This window comes from Glycine soja, chromosome 12 (assembly GCF_004193775.1).
Source record: "Glycine soja cultivar W05 chromosome 12, ASM419377v2, whole genome shotgun sequence".
NCBI classification, from domain to species: Eukaryota; Viridiplantae; Streptophyta; class Magnoliopsida; order Fabales; family Fabaceae; genus Glycine; species Glycine soja.
Window position 1 is genome coordinate 38833340 of NC_041013.1, and position 16696 is coordinate 38850035.

Below are 16696 nucleotides of genomic sequence, written 5' to 3' on the forward strand. Positions count from 1 at the left end.
ACAATAATATAAAAACACTTTTGCACCATTAAACAGACTTAAAGCAAAGCTCGCACGATGGATCATTAACTACTTCCTTCCATGCAAAAATCAACTTAGAGCTAAGTGTAATTCTTGTTCAGTGATTCACCAAAGTTTCTATACTTTGAGGTGGCCAATATATGAGGAAAGTTTGCATAAATCTCACAAGATATATACTACAGAATACATTACTTTCTCCTTTCATTTATTTTGTCTTTTGATCAGTACTGAGTAATCCATAAAAGTATTACATACAAATTCTTCAACTGACACAAAATTGGGCTCGAACACTTTTCCTTTGTCCCCTCCCTTTTTTTTCATCCCCTTGTTCTTAATAAATGAAAGCATTTCACCAGGTTGATAAGTCAACATGACTCATGCACGCCTGTACTCATCTCCACAATCACCAATCACTTTAAGCAGATCCTTTCCTTTCGCTGTGGCTTCTCTTATGCTGTTCACGTCGTCTTCATCAAGAACAAGCGAAAAGATAGCATTGGTATCTTGAATATGTTCTGCCAAGCCTAGTCTGACACCAACCATTGATCCTGCTACTGCAGGCTGCATGTTTGACAAGAACCAAAATAAAAGGGATATATACCAGGGCTCGTCCAATGTAGCATGAGAATGAGGTTTTAAATTAATAAGAACAGCAAATTCCTGGAGATAGAATAAATCAAATTCACCTGATCTAGTATATACTTCACACCAACAGTTGCGATCGAAACGCCATGTTTAGAAGCTACTTGTTTAAGAGTCCGAAGCAGTCCCTGGAACAAACTCCATCCTCCCCAAGCATCTACCATCTGCCACCGGATGCAAAGTACATGAAAAGTGAAAACACATGAATATAACCAAGTCACAAGGAAAAAATTGTTCTCATACAGGGAAAGCATCAATCATCAACTTGAATTGTTCTATACCCTACATATTGATTCAGAGTTATTTATCATTGACAATTCCCCTTTGCCAGACCATCTTACCTAAACTGCTTATCTCAGTTTTCCAATACAGTGAATTTAGAAGGGATAGCAGCTTGCTATAGAACACCAATGAAGGTGCTATATTTTCCTTAAACTACCTCCAAATAACTAATGGTGGTCATGAAATCATACCCTTTTGTACTTTTGGAGGGAGGGGGTGTTTATTGCAGGACCAGCAAAAGGAATAGATATGTTGGTGTCAAGGAACTTCTCCGACAACAGACCACCCATTACCGTTCCATACCTGCATCACAAACTGATCTACTAAGTGGGAAAATTTGTAGTTTTCTTTTAGTAAACTTATTTCATCTCATATTTAGGAGAACTAGTTTCTATGGCTGAGAATTTATTTTCTGAGAGAGAGAGAGAGACGTTATCAGTTTGACTCCTGTATGCTGACAAAGCTCTGCCATTCTCTGTTGGGGACGCATATCAACAAGTGAATGTTGCACCTGATGTTGAAGACACCAATAAGGATCACGAACAAACAGGAATTATTAAAAGAACCGAGAAAAGAGAAATTAAAGCATTTGGATTTACCTGATTGCTTACAACAGGAATCTCATTTTCAAGAATAATTTGTAATCTCTCTGTATCAAAATTTGTCAGAGCCACAGTCTTGATTTTACCTGTACAGAGCTAACAGAAGTAGTTTGCAAGAAACGTGAACTTATAAGTGAATTTGTAACCGTTAATCAGAAATGAAACTAACCTTCTTCTTTCAAATCTGTTAGGTGTTTTAGTGCATCCAGGTAGCCTGGATTCGAATAATCCCACCTAAATCCATTAGAGACAGGGGAGAATTGTAACAAGAATCCTTAACTTCAGAGAATCAGAATTATTTTAATAAGTAGTTTAGCTAGATAATGGAAATTAAGTACTCTTTTTCACTATTTCAGTAAAGAAGCAAAATGGATGATTTTGTCATGGATAATGTTAATGGTTATGATTCTAATTCTCCCTAAAATTTGAAGAATTGTGCTGCTTGAACCGTGATAGTCAGTAGATAAAAAACCACAACACAGAGGGATTAAATACCAATGGAACTGAAGCATGTCCAAGGATTCCACATCCATTCTCTTCCTTGAAACATTTATGCTGTCTCTTACGTAGCTACTAGTCATCTTAACTGGCGGAGGCACCCACTTAGTGAGACTGCGTCAAATGATACAATGGATAAGAAAATGCTTTCCTTTATTTTTACTAACAATTTAGAAGTATATGGTAGGATGCATACTAGCCAAATACCCCTCCAAAGAAACTGCATTTTCTTCAAGTATAAAAAATAATTAAGAAAATAATATGTAGTCACATAATCAACTCACCCTCTGACCTGTTCCAATAATTCTGGAGGACGCTCTCGACGAACTCGATCAATGAAAATCCCATATAGATCTTCAGCAGGTCCATCTGCAAAGGCCAAAGAACACAACAATGAGAATACAATTCTCAAAGGCCAAAGAACACAACAATGAGAAGAATCCACATCTAATCTAAAACATCAAACAAACAACAATCAAATGACACCCTCAAATTTGAAAATGAAAAATCAATTATCACTCTCTATTCCTCTAACGAATAACTTGAGTGTGTAATCAAGGAATTTCCTTAAAGGGGTATATTAAGATGAGTTCAAACACAAAGCAAGTAGAAGCAGCTAAGTTGCATACATATATCAGCCAAATCAAAAGTGGTGAGGCCAGCATCAGCATATTTAAGCATAGCATCAACAGCATCATCCCTATCAATTCTGCCCCACCCACCACTCGTCTGCCACATCCCATTCACAACCCGACATATGACCAATGAATCATTGCCATTCTTGACGGCAATGCTTCTGTTATCCTGTGTCAGCACACATTGAAATGGTCTCAGATGCTTATGTTTTGGTGTTACTTTTTCTCTCCCAGTTGGTGTTCCGTTTGGACTGAAAGTGAATTTGCTCAAAGAATGCCGCAATAAATTCGACATTTCCAAATTGCTCAAGTGCCTATAACAGCTCTAGCAGATACACGAGAAAAAGCAGCTCCTTTCAGCAACTTTACCTGTCTCTCTAACAAGCATGAAAAAATAGGGACATGGTCACAGTGCCGCTTCGTCAGTGCTTTATCCTGTATCAGCTTCCTTTGATCTCCACCATGTTTTATCATTTTTATTTTATGTGATTGCAGTTTTTTAATTTTATTATTAGAATTACTAGTTAAAAAATTAATACTCTCATCCAATAAAAAAAATTGACATTTATGTTAAGTAGGTAAAATTTTACAAAAGTATTAAATACTTTTAATTTGATATTTTAAAGATATTAATATAAGAAATAATTAATACATTATATATTTGTATTAATTATTTTATTATAAAAATATTTAAATGATAGTTTCCTGTTTTTAATAATTTTCCATTTTTAAGAAATATATACCATTTGCCCAAAATCTAAATAATTATTAAATGGGAATTACTAATTAACAATAATTCTAAATTAAATATTAAATAGTCATTTTATTTAATAAACAAAGGAAAAATTAATATATTCACCAAAAAAAGGAAAAATTAATAATTTCATATTTTTGTTATTCAATATTTTTTATAAAGTATTTGGAAAATTAATAACAAATAAAATTATTTAATAATTAACTCTTAAAAAAAATAAATTTCTAATCCATATCTATATACATAGAGTAAGAATACAAAAATAAAAATATAAAAACATAATTTTCGTTTTTTTTAAATTATGTAAACCGTTTACTGTAATAAAATATATTTAATTTTTATACCTTTTTTTTTTTAATAATTTAAGGAGGAGTATACATTACACAGTATCAAAGTCGGAAAAAAAAAATGTGTATTTCGGTTTTCGAATAAGGCAGTGCATGTTCGAAATCAAAAGAAAAATAAAAGCCATTAAATGCATTCACAGGCAGTAACGGAGGGAGGAGGAATAACAGGCCAATCGGAAAACTCCACGTCAGCAGAAGCAATTGCGAGTAAGAAGAGAACGTACAGTGATCGGCCATATCGAAGGTGGTTAGACCGGCGTCGGCGTAGCGGAGCATGGCCTCGACGGCGTCGTCTCGATCGATTCGGCCCCATCCGCCGCTGGTCTGCCACATTCCGTTCAGCACGCGGCATATCTCCAGCGAATCGTTCCTGTTACTCACCGTCACTCGCCGATTCTCGCTCGTGGCCGTGCTTACGTCAGCGCACCGAACAGAGTTTGCGCCGCTCCTTCGCCGCCGCGAGTCTCTCGAAGTAGAGTTGAAGCGCGTGGAGGCGGAGAATAGGCGGTGGTGGTGGTGGCTAACTATCGCTGCCATTTCTGTTGGATTGCGTTTGAGACAGAAAGTCCCGAGCGGGAGAAGAAGAAGAAGAAGAAGAGGAAGAGGAAGAGGATAAAGAAGTAAAATCAATCAACCAGAAATCCAGAATGAATGGCTTCCTTCGTTCACTCGTTCCTTCAAAATTTTGAAATGACGATAGTGCCACTGTGCCAAAATTCATGGGCCCAAATTTATTTGTGAAAGCCCAGTTAAGCAAGCCCATACATATTCATGGACAAGGCTTAGGCAATTGCTTCCTGCATTTCCATAATTATTTTCTACACCTTTTTAAGCTTTTGGAATACCAAATAAAGAATGTAAAATTACATTTTGGATTAACCTTTCCATAATGAAGAACTTAATCTTACATTTCGGATTAGGTAATAAAGTTAAGGCTACGATATATTTTTAGTCACTATAAAAGGAAATTGATTTTGAAATGATTCTTGTAAAAAATGTTTTTCATCTTTCTATATTATTGTTTTTGGTGCCTATATTAAACGAGTAAATTTTAGTTTTGATTCTGTAAAGTATTTCTCTTTGATTTTCATCCGTGTAGAATTTGAAATCACTATTTTTTACTCTTAGTGTTCATTTGAATAGAGATACAAAAGCGAAATGAATATTCATCTATGAGAATTGTTATTTCATATGAAACTTTCTCACACAAATGAATGCTAATGCCACATTTTTTAATTGATTGAATAAAAATTAATATAAAAATTCAAAACAATATTTCATTTGAAAAGTTGGAAATCATGTGTATAACTACATTTACAGAGTTCAAAATAACTTTATATTCATGCATTTTTAGAGAAAATGAAAAAAAAAGTGACTCATTTACTGTAACAGATTTTAAATGGAGCTTTGTTCTAGTAGATTTCTCCAAGACAATGAAAAATAATGAATTTAGTCAATATTTTGAGGTTGGGAGTTATTGGTATTTTTGCGCATTATATAATAGATAAAAGGATGTTAAGAGAGTTACTATATTCATAAATTTTTCAAAAAGTCTCATTTTGAGATTCTATGTTGTCTTTCTCTTGTAGTTTGAGTTTGAGGTATTTTCAGCATACAATACATTGCACTAAACACCTCCCATATGTGACTTACCAGAAACTATCATGAGTAAAAAGACATGAAGTCGTGAACTTACTTTAAGGGGTTCATAAATCACTATTGGAGGTTGGCATCACTTGATTTTTAGCATGGCCTTCAAATTTTTCACAAGTGACTAAAGAAAGTCACAATACAAAAATTGCATATCGCAAGAAAATTATAACTAGAAAGTTAAATACAGGAGAACTATAATCAAATAAAAAAAGTCGACAAAAACACACAATATAACAAAAAGGAGGATAAGCCAACATAGGAAAAATGATCTTGTTTCTAAGAAAGCATCTATTTTATAGGCAAACAAAGTCACATGATTCAACATCTCCGAGAAATTCGAAAACAACATAACTTTTAAAAGTAAAATCAATCCAATCCAACTGAAGGATAATTGAGAATAGTAACGTATAAACTCTAATTAGATGATTGAGAACTAAAGTTTGATGACTGAGAAGTAGAGGGTGTTGATTGAAAAACTCAAGTCGAGTAATCCTTAGCTCCATCTATAAATTAAATAAAGCAATCAAATATATTACTATACAATACGAGCTTTGAAAATTCAAGTAACAAAAAGTAAACTATATTGGTCTTCGTTGTATCCTTTGATGCATTTAATGTCTGAGTGTACTTTAAAGAATTAAAAAGAGTTCATGCTATTATCTTCTTTCAAAAACATATTGATGTCTTTATCATGGAAAAGAAAAAGGTAGTAAACATGAAGAAAGTCGGCCAATTTGTTCTTGATCTTACTAAACTCATTTTTTAACCACGGCATCGATAGAGAAAAACTAAACAAAGTTTACAAACAAAAGTTAGTTTGAAACTATATAAAACACAAGACAACAATAACTTCATATTTTCCCAATATTAAAAGTACAAATATTTAGATAGCAATGAATGAAATAGAAGATACATAGTAATTGTCCTATAGGATCCATTTGGTTTATTAAAAATTATGGTAACACAACAAATATTTTGATTTCACCTTTTTTATCGGAAAAAAAATCAAGGGACACTACAAATCAAACAGATAAAATCTCTAATTTTTATTAGTTAGAAAATCATGGAACAATTTTTTTTATTTCAGGTACAAAATGTTATATATATATATATATATATATATATATATATATATATATATATATATATATATATATATCTAATAACAGAAAAATAGTAACTAGTCAACTTAATTTTTTTTTATTTTGATAAACTCATTAAATTTGACATCAAGATATCAACTTGATATCAACTGTATTAAGTTAATTAATATTAAGTATATTAATAAATTTTATATTATTTTACTTGTATTGTCTATTATTCATTAAATAGTGTACAAGATAAAAAAAAATTATCTCATTTTTATCCTATCTTGTCCTACTTGTCTAGTATCATAATTTTAACAAATCATAATTTTAACAAATCAAACATATTCAGAGTGACAATGCAATTAAGTACAACAGTCTAAATTAAACATTTAATGATGATGAATTGCATAAGAGGAAAAATATAAATATACAAGATTGTCATATAGAATGACAAGAATTTGATGTGATATGGAGAAAATATTTAAATTGTAAAATAAATCTATACTTTATGCTTTAATAGATAAAGCAAGATAATAACTACCCCGAAGCAAAAAATGCGATCACCTAAAGCATCTCCAAATATTTTATATCCTAAACAAAATTCATTTATCGTCAACATTCTTAGGTAGTTATGCTTCGTGGGTTTATATATATAGATAGATAGATAGATAGATAGGGAGAGCTTAGAGTGCAAAAATTTTCATTTTTTTCGTATTCTAGGTATTATTCAAATTTTCTCAATAAAAAATGTTGTAAGAGATAACATGAGTGTATTGTATAAAGCAAAAAGATCAAATGCAGAATAAGAAACACAAAGTTTACCTTTGTTGGTGCTTCTCATCACAAGCTTTGATTACATCATGCTAGCTTCATTTGCTCTACAACAATACTGCAGCACCAATTACAAATATAAATATAATTTCAAATGCTAAAAGATGTAATATTCATCTCTTTCTTCTGCTTGTAATAAAAATAATCAATATTACTGAAGAACATAACTTTTTGAAAAGTTTGTCCTTATCACTCATAAATAATCATTATAACATAACATGCATGGTAACAAACAATAATACACTTATCAAGTAGAAAATGGTTCGCGTATTTAAATAATGCATTATACATTATATGTCTTGAACTTTTTGCTCATTGAGTGACCAAACTGGGGAAATTTCTAGCTAAAGTATGTATATGGAAACTTGCGTATCAGTGTATGTACATAATGGAAATAAGCTGAAAATTTAATTGACAAATTACAATATTTTTTAAGTCCAAAACCAAAACCTTAATCATAATTATAAATACCTTACGATGTCCTCAATGTTTAATTGTATAATTAAGTTTATTGAACATGTGACATCAATTACTTATTTTGCTTTCATGTGTTTTCAACCGAAACTGCAAAAAATTCTTAACAAGTTATTATTCACCAAGGTGTAAAATATGTAAGGAGTTTAATAAAAGGGTCTTCAGTCATTCTCCCCAATTATTTTTTTGCAAACATACATTAAACATTTTTAAGGAAATATATAATAAATTTGGGACATATAAACATATAGAGTGACGAACATGAATGTTTTCCAATATGATGAATAAGATAGTGACATAAACTCAGGGTGGTGAATAATTGTTAATATGATGAAGATGTTCACATAAAGGTTCACCAATAAGCCTACGAACTTATTAGAATGTATAAACTCATTAGGCACATTCAATATTTAACATATATGGAATTTGGGCACATGTTTTTTTACTAATGATAATGTTTTGATAGATCAGACAAAGTAAAATTTAAGTTGAAATTGTGGATAAATATATAAATCCTTTGGAGACCAATTGTTTATAACCAAGTAAATCAAATACAAAATACATAAAATTTAAGTTTGGGAGAAAAGGAGAACGGATGATGTGATAATAAGAATTAAGGACATAGAAGTGAGTGCTTTGGTCGGTCAAGGATTATACTACAAAAGGATGGAAATGATCTTTCGATCATTGTTTATAACTTGACCACAAAGTGCTTATAAATTTGAAAGAAAAGGTTTTATAGCGTTGCGTTCAAACTTTTATATATATATTCAAATACTGGATATATACAAATTATATTTGTACTCTTAAATTATTTTCCATCACACTTCCACATCCTTTTTCTTCACATTTTCTATCAAATGTGTTCATCAGTTTACATTGACTCAATGAATCCGACAACAAAAATCAAACCAATTAAATTATTTCGGTTAATTGACTTCTTTCACTGCAAATCCAACTAATCATAATTGGTTTGTGTTCTTGAGTTAATTTTTCAACCTAAACCTACCTAGTGACTCGATCGGTTAATTATTTTTAAATTTTAAATAATGCATTTTAGACTTTATCACTTAATTTTTCTTGTTTCTTTTGTTTTTTCCCTTCTAGCTTCATTCATTTTGATCTTCTTATGATCTTAATCAGTATAAATTACCAAATATTTTAATTTGATCATATTTTTTTTATTATGCTTTGTAAATAAATTAATGAGATATATGAAGTGATAATGACATAAAATTATTACTAAATAAAATAAATATTTAATTATTAAAGAACAAATTTCTTATATAGGATTAATATATAATACAAGTCTATAAAAATAGTGCATTATTAAAAATTTGAAAATATAATATTTTTTTATTGCAAGTGAAGGACTCGAACAAAACCAGCTTTATCTTAACCATAATGGTGCTGTTCAGATTGGTAAAAAAAAAATAATTAAAATCATAATAAAACCAACCCATTAAGTATGAGGCCAAGGCTAGGGTGGACAAGAAAATGTAGTCGTTAAGTTAATCAATTTTAATAGGTTATACCATGCATCTTCCCACAACTCTCTCTTCATGCCCAAACAACTATTCACCGCCGCGGACAACCGTTCGCCGCCGACTACCGTTCACCGTTGCCGAAGGCAATTTTGGCAGCGGCGTTTTAGTTATGTTTTGCACCATCCCCATAATATATTTTCGATCTTCACAATACTGCACATGAAAAACATCATTGGCGTTAAGATTATGGTAATATTTCGGGAAAAAATACGTACCAAGTTATTTGGCTTCAAAGTGCAAATCTGATTTCTACTAGAAAATATAAGTAAAATTAAATACAACTTTTACTAAAGAAATTTCATTGAACATACAGTAGCAGAAAACACCATTAGATATGAACCAAGACAACCAAATGAATCACATCCCTCTCAAGAATCCTATCGAATAGTTTATGAGGGTCCTTGATTTGATGACATTTATGGGCATCCATATGCACCAAGGAAGACATTACAATATATGGAATCAAAAGCAAACTCGATTAAAATCAGCTATGGAAGCAAATGGCACACGAATCTCATAAACACAAATTTGTCTCGTCGAAACCAAACTCGCGAACCCAGCACCAATCGCCGTGATCACTAGAGACTGACGTTGGTGACAGGGCCAATAAGGATGCAGCGTTTGGAGCATATCTAGACCCGACCACTGTCGTCGTTCGCCGTGGTCGCAATCGACGATGATTCTAGCGAAGAGAGAAGAAAAGAGGATGAAGAACGGGAGAGAGAGTCACCATGGAGATGGAGTCGCGATGGCGGTAGAGCCACGACGGAGACTCAAACGCAGCGGAACCGGGACGGAGACTGGCTGGAGATTTGGATAGGAGATACTGTGCATATCTGGGAGGAATAAAATATATGCCAGAGAGGGTGCACTGTAAAGATGTGAAGGATAGATTAATCTGGTTAAAAATCTTGGTACATCACCCTAATCTTATTTAAATATGATGATTTATAATTGAATGATATTATTTTATAATATTAGAGTATGATTCATTTTGTCAATTTATAAACAAATAAGGGAGATATATTTATAGCTTGTTTAGTTTCATGTTTTGAATGAGATTTTCTATGTTTTTAATGTGATCTTCCAACATTAATAATTCTAATTTTTATATTCTAAATGTGATTCATTTATTTTCAATGTGATTCAAAACATGCCATTTAGAGATTGAAATGTATTAGGTTGAGTTAAGTTTATTAAAAATATATTGTTTGAATTTGACTGATTTACCTATTAAAAGTTTGATTTGACTTGATTTACAAGCATGTCTAAAGAGTGTTTATCAATGAATTTAAAGAACTTGATAATCTAAACAGCACCAAATAAATTGGTTTGAATTTTTTTTTCAATTAGACTTTAACCCAAACCAAATTAATTGAAACTCAATGTTGATTGATTTGGATAATGGGTAGATACTTCCCAAACCTAAACCAAATCAATTATATATTTATTATTATTTCTATTAATTTTTTGATACTTAAACTTACTTATTATTGTGTCTTTTGTATCTTTTCATTGAGTTTTGATTTGTCCTTAGAGTGTCTCACATAACCAACCATCAATTATTTTTTTAATATAATCAATTAATCATATGTTATTATTGCTAATTTATACTATTATTTAGTTGGTGTAAATCAATTTTACATGCAAATATATTGTTTACATTCTTTTATCACAACATTATTTATTGATTTTGGGATAAAATTGTTATTTTTAATTGTTTGATCGGTATCCGATAACTTGAATCGAACAAACCCATTTAACATTAGATTGATTTGATTCGAGTTAGGCAAAAAAATTTCTTAAATTTAAACCAGTTAAAATCAATTAGTTTAAATTTTATTTTTTCCCATGTTCAAACTAAACAGATCGGTGAATACACTAGTTGCCACAACTAACAAGTACATTGTCAGTCTAACTCCATATCCATGTTTGGGCAGAAGAGCAAGCCCATGGTTTTTGGGCCCCAATCACGAGTAACTGCCACAGAAAAGAAAAAACCGCCATCTAGGGTTTAAACTAACTAAACCCTGCAAATCCTCACAGCAAAACTTCCGAATCTGACCCTTCGATGGAGCACTCGAACAAGAAGAAGAAGAAGAAAGGCAGCCAAAACCCTGAGGCCAAGTTCCAATTCGAGCTCAACACATGTTCCAAGGCGAAGGACCTCCGTGGCGCCATATCCCTCTATGACGACGCCGTTTCGAACAACACCCGCCTCAACCAGCATCACTTCAACGCCCTCCTCTACCTCTGCTCCAACTCCGTCGCCGACCCCTCCCTCAAATCCACCGCCCTCGATTACGGCTTCCGCGCCTTCTGCCACATGTCCGCCCTCGCCGTCCTCCCCAACGAGGCCACCGTCACCGCCGTCGCGCGCCTCGCCGCGGCGAAAGGCGACGCCGGTTACGCCTTCGACTTGGTGAAGAGCATGGGCAAGAACTACAACAACGCTTTGCCGAGGCTGCGAACCTACGATCCTGCTCTGTTCTGTTTCTGTGAAATGCTTGACGCGGATAAGGCCTACGAGGTGGAGGAGCATATGAGTGGGGTTGGAGTGAGCCTGGAGGAGGCGGAAGTCGCGGCGCTTTTGAAGGTGAGTGCGCGGTGTGGTAGAGCGGATAAGGTGTATGAGTATTTGCATAAGCTTAGAAGCTCTGTGAGGTGTGTTAGTGAGTCCTCTGCGGTGGTTATTGAGGAGTGGTTTCGTGGCAGCAAGTCCTCTGAGGTTGGCGAGGTGGAATTCGAGGCCGGGCAAGTTAAAGAGGGAGTTTTGAGGAACGGGGGAGGGTGGCATGGTCAGGGATGGGTTGGGAAAGGGGATTGGGTTGTGAGCAGAACGAGTGTTGGTGCTGATGGACATTGTTGTTGTTGCGGGGAGCAATTGGTTTGTGTTGATATTGATGACGCGGAGAGGGAGAAGTTTGCAGGGTCTGTTGCTGCCTTGGCCTTTGAACGAGAGGTCAAGGCCAATTTTAGTGAATTTCAGGTGTGGTTGATCTCTCCATTCACAGCAATGTGACACAATTTTAAATGACATGAATGATGATATGTTATTATTTGAGTTTAATTTTTATGCATTGTCTGAGTGTCTATCAATCAGAAATCATAGTATGCATGAATTTTAAGATAGTTATTGTTGAAATCAACAAACTTATTGGATGAATGTGTACAAAACCTTTTACACCATCAAATATCAATGCATATACTATTTACTCTTATTATTGTTATTAGTCTAGGTATAATAGCTTGGTTTTGATGCTTTTCTTTGATCCTTATAGGCCTGGCTTGAAAAGCATGCCTCTTATGAAGCTATAGTGGATGGAGCAAATATTGGGCTCTACCAACAAAATTTTGCAGATGGCGGATTTAGCATTTCTCAGGTTGTATGCCTAAGTTATAGAGTCTCTTTACCTTAACTGTCTGAACAACTTATGTAAACTTTTGCTCTTTTATGGTAATTAAGCTTTATTGCTTATGCAGCTAATTGTGTTTGTATTGTTGATTTTCTAATAGTGCAGCTTGATGATGTTGTGAAAGAACTGTACAATCGGAGTGGGAAGAAATGGCCGCTTGTTGTGCTGCACAACAAGCGTCTAAGAGGGCTGATGGAAAATCCTTCTAGCAGAAGACTGGTGGAGGAGTGGATGAATAATGGTGCACTGTATACAACTCCAAATGGATCCAATGATGATTGGTAAATTTCCAAATAAATGTCTTAGGCTTTGCATTTGTTTTTCACTTTTAATCTTAGGACCATAGCATTGTTTCTTGAACTGTTTGACTGTTTCTTTACTGTACATGCCTAAATGATATTTTATTATTTGGTTTTAAAACAATTAGTTTCTCTTGAGCCCTTAATTTTTGTTTATTTATTTCTTTATTTACTATTATTATTAATTGGGATTAAATTATTATTTGGTATTCAGTTGTGAGTGTATGCATTTGTTTTCATGTTGGTCAAAGACTCTAAATTAAAGCATGCAGTTTCAGAACTTCAGTTTATCAAGTCATCTATGCAATATATAGCATCTTGCATGAGATTTGATTCACATTTGATGTGCCATATATGATGCTTTTCTGCATCAGACAGATGAAGCTATTGGTGGGATTAAAGTGAACTCAGACTTGAATAACTGAGAAGGACTAAACGAAAGCTAAGTTTTTTTTAAAGTACTAAAATGTAACTGGTCGTATCATTTAAGGTTCAAATAGTTGATAGTTAATTTAGTCAAAATTCCTTCTGGTGTTCTTCATGAATTTGTTATAATCTTTTCTCTGTTTGGCACTGATGTACTTGTATTAATCTTCTGGGTTTCAGGTATTGGCTCTTTGCTGCAGTAAAACTTAGGTGCTTGCTTGTGACAAATGATGAAATGCGAGATCACATATTTGAACTGATAGGAAGCAACTTTTTTAACCAGTGGAAAGAAAGACATCAGGCAATTTTTATTTTTTTTATTTTTCTGGATTTTCTTACTCTATCATTATGAGTGACTTGTTGTTTGTTCACAATTTAAAATGGGTCCTGTATGGGAACTCTTTTCCCTATAAATTTAAGTTTTCAAATTTTATTACATCTCTGCGACCTGTTTGGGCACTTTTACTCTTCTACATTTTTCTGAAATTGTTTACTCTAATGTCAGTTCAGGAGAGTTTTTATTCCGTTCTTATGATTTTGTGCTCATTAAATTTTGTTGTACTCTTGTTGCTTTTTTCCTGTGGGATTAGGATTTTTTAGAGGGGCAGGGAGTGAATTTTTGAGAGAAAAAAAGTTTGATCTGTTTCAAGCCGTTTGAGAAACAGGGATATTTTTTATTACCTTTAGTACATCTCCAATGTTTGACATAGCAGTAATTGTTTCCCATTGGAGCCTTCAATGTTCAACTGTGTATAGTCCGAAATCTGATCTGTAGGCTGTTTAAGATTTATCTAGCATGCCCTTGCTTTTGTGACAAATTTTTATTTTTTATTTTTTTTATATACAGTCCGAAATCTGATCTGTAGGCTGTTTAACTGTGTATAGTCCGAAATCTGATCTGTAGGGTGTTTAAGATTTATCTAGCATGCCCTTGCTTTTGTGACACATTTTTATTTTTTATTTTTTTTATGTACAGGTTCACTACACTTTTGTGAAAGGAAACCTAAAACTTCAGATGCCACCATCATATTCATTGGTCATCCAGGTAATGCATGTAGTGCCATTCTACTGTTCCTGCTGAGAATGTGTTAGAAACTTAGTATTCTTTTCTGTGTGACAGCTTAGTATTTTGATCTTTTGGTATTTGAGGGGAGATGATTGGAAGTTAGGACTTAGGAACCCAATATTGAAGACTGAGAGTAAACGGATTCTATTGTATTTAGTCGGTGTAAGTTTCAAAATATAAATAGATCATAGAAGAAGGGATGAAAAACAGAAATGCGAAAGAGGCTACTATACTTTTCCCAAGCAAAGCTCCTACAGATAATACACCTATGCCAGTATGCCCTCAGCTTTACAGCTTGAAGAGAGTAATCATTCCCACCTCTCCTCTTAACTAACCACCCCTAACTAATCAATTTCATTCTTCTATGCCTTCAGGATGTTACAAAGTAACTAACACCCACTAGGCCCTGCCACCTCAACCATTTTCATAGGCATTCCAGCATATATCTTCCTACTATTTGGCCGGAGACACAATTGGTCTACCATCTTCCCTCTAGACTCTAGGTTCATTTCTCGTATTTTGGTTATTAGCAGGAGATTTGTATTGTCATTTGATAAAGTGAGGCCTGAGTATATTCTTAATTTTTTTTACCTCTAATGTACATATAAGTTGTGAAAGAGACTTTAGTCTGTCTTTCAGGCATCAGGGTGAGATGTTTTTGTGATGACAGTTTTATGTGTTTCCTAAAATTGGTGACGAAACAGAGAGAAGTTATTCTCAATTACTACGGCATGGCTTAACCATAGATACCTCAAATGCCTTTTCTTCAACCCAAACAACCAATGTGTGTGGACATGTGATGCCCTTTCAAACCCATAGGAATCTCAAGATGCTTGAGCACGAGTTGTTATCGCCTTTTTTATGAATTGCTAATTTTACCTCTTTTTTTTTTTCGCTCAGCGCTAATTTTACCTCTTAATTAGTTTCATATTACAAAAATAATTTAGAAATTGGTAAAGGTATATATTTAGAAATTCAAGTTGGATATCTAAAGATTGCTAAGTGCAACCAGACCAGATGTAAAAGAGCATTAGCATTATACATGCCAAAGCATCTAAAACTGCCTTTGCAAACATAAAAATCCTAAATACTTTAGCATCTAAAATGTTTTGTATTCTATGCCTCTATCAAATTCAGAACTACTTTGTTTCTTTACTACTGTTTCTAAATTCTGTTATTGTATAAAATGTGATTTTTTTTTTTGTTTCAGGAATCGGAAAAAGGTTATTGGCATGTACCCCTAGCACCAGGCACTAGCTGTGAGTCTACGAGATGTTGGCTCTGCATTACCCGGCCATGTGGTCATGATGTTGTTGCTACTGTTTCTAATGGTGTTAGTAGCTTGGATTCCCAAGTCGATGAAAACAATGCCACTTCTGTCACTGGTAAAAGAAAAGAGAGGTCTCCTCCTTCATGATAAATTTTTCCATGGGCTTGCCCTTTGTTTGGCTTGTCCTTTGATTGCTTTGGGGTTACTGGTGGCAAGATAAACGGCAGCAACCTTGCGGTTATTAAGCTTCTACAAATGATTGTAAGCTAATTAAAAGGGTACATTTTTAACCACTCCCAACAGACCCACAGTAAGTTATACTGTTTAATCTCATTGTTGTAATTATGTCAGAGGTTGTGTGGGGGGTTTCAGTCATGGTTCCAAAGCGGGTAGTGGTTATAGTGGCCGATACTTAACCTTCCGATGGACTCTATCCAATGAATGAATAATCTTCAACTAGTCCAATTATAAAGTTTGTTATTTTGTTCAAGAACTAAACGTTCAACAACTAAACTTATTTTTTAAATGAAATTAGTAAAATTGTACGATGTTAAACAACTTTGTTAATTAGCGTGAATTAGTTTTCTTTTGCATATGTTTGAGTCCATTTAGTATATTTAAAATTATTTCAAGAAGTAGCAAAATCATGGATAAGGACTATTTCAGGCAAACAGTTTTGTTAAACGTTTATTTGACAATTTTTTATGATGAGAGTTTACATTATAAATTTAATCAAGAAAATTGTTTTAACAAATTAAAGAGCTTATTATGATAAAGTTGATTAAGGAGTTTATTTACGTAATAAAGAACTTCCGATTATTAAAGAACTTGAGTCAAAGGTTAAT

The 16696-nt window shown here is 33.5% G+C and overlaps 2 protein-coding genes across 4 annotated transcripts; one reads left to right on the forward strand and one right to left on the reverse strand.

Annotated features, from left to right (window-relative positions):
• Nucleotides 1–60: 60 nt before the first annotated feature.
• LOC114380234 (flagellar radial spoke protein 5-like) lies at nucleotides 61–4435 on the reverse strand. Of its 3 annotated transcripts, none has more exons than XM_028339236.1 (9): nucleotides 4006–4435; nucleotides 2330–2414; nucleotides 2043–2159; nucleotides 1717–1781; nucleotides 1545–1633; nucleotides 1377–1456; nucleotides 1137–1248; nucleotides 708–827; nucleotides 61–582 (listed from the first exon to the last, which is right to left on the reverse strand). In XM_028339236.1, the coding sequence occupies exons 1-9, from the start codon at nucleotides 4316–4318 to the stop codon at nucleotides 397–399; spliced, it is 1167 nt and encodes a 388-aa protein (XP_028195037.1). In that variant the 5' UTR covers nucleotides 4319–4435; the 3' UTR covers nucleotides 61–396. The 3 variants fall into 3 exon arrangements, with proteins under 3 accessions (XP_028195037.1, XP_028195038.1, XP_028195039.1); XM_028339237.1 differs by lacking the exon at nucleotides 4006–4435 and adding an exon at nucleotides 2675–3114; XM_028339238.1 differs by lacking the exon at nucleotides 4006–4435 and adding an exon at nucleotides 2675–2921 and having other exon boundaries at nucleotides 2338–2414.
• Nucleotides 4436–11300: 6865 nt separating this feature from the next.
• On the forward strand, nucleotides 11301–16341 carry LOC114380460 (proteinaceous RNase P 2-like). Its single transcript, XM_028339531.1, has 6 exons — nucleotides 11301–12363; nucleotides 12656–12757; nucleotides 12896–13071; nucleotides 13696–13816; nucleotides 14492–14560; nucleotides 15792–16341. Exons 1-6 carry the CDS (start codon nucleotides 11446–11448, stop codon nucleotides 15996–15998), a joined length of 1593 nt encoding a protein of 530 aa, XP_028195332.1. The 5' UTR covers nucleotides 11301–11445; the 3' UTR covers nucleotides 15999–16341.
• Nucleotides 16342–16696: the final 355 nt, after the last annotated feature.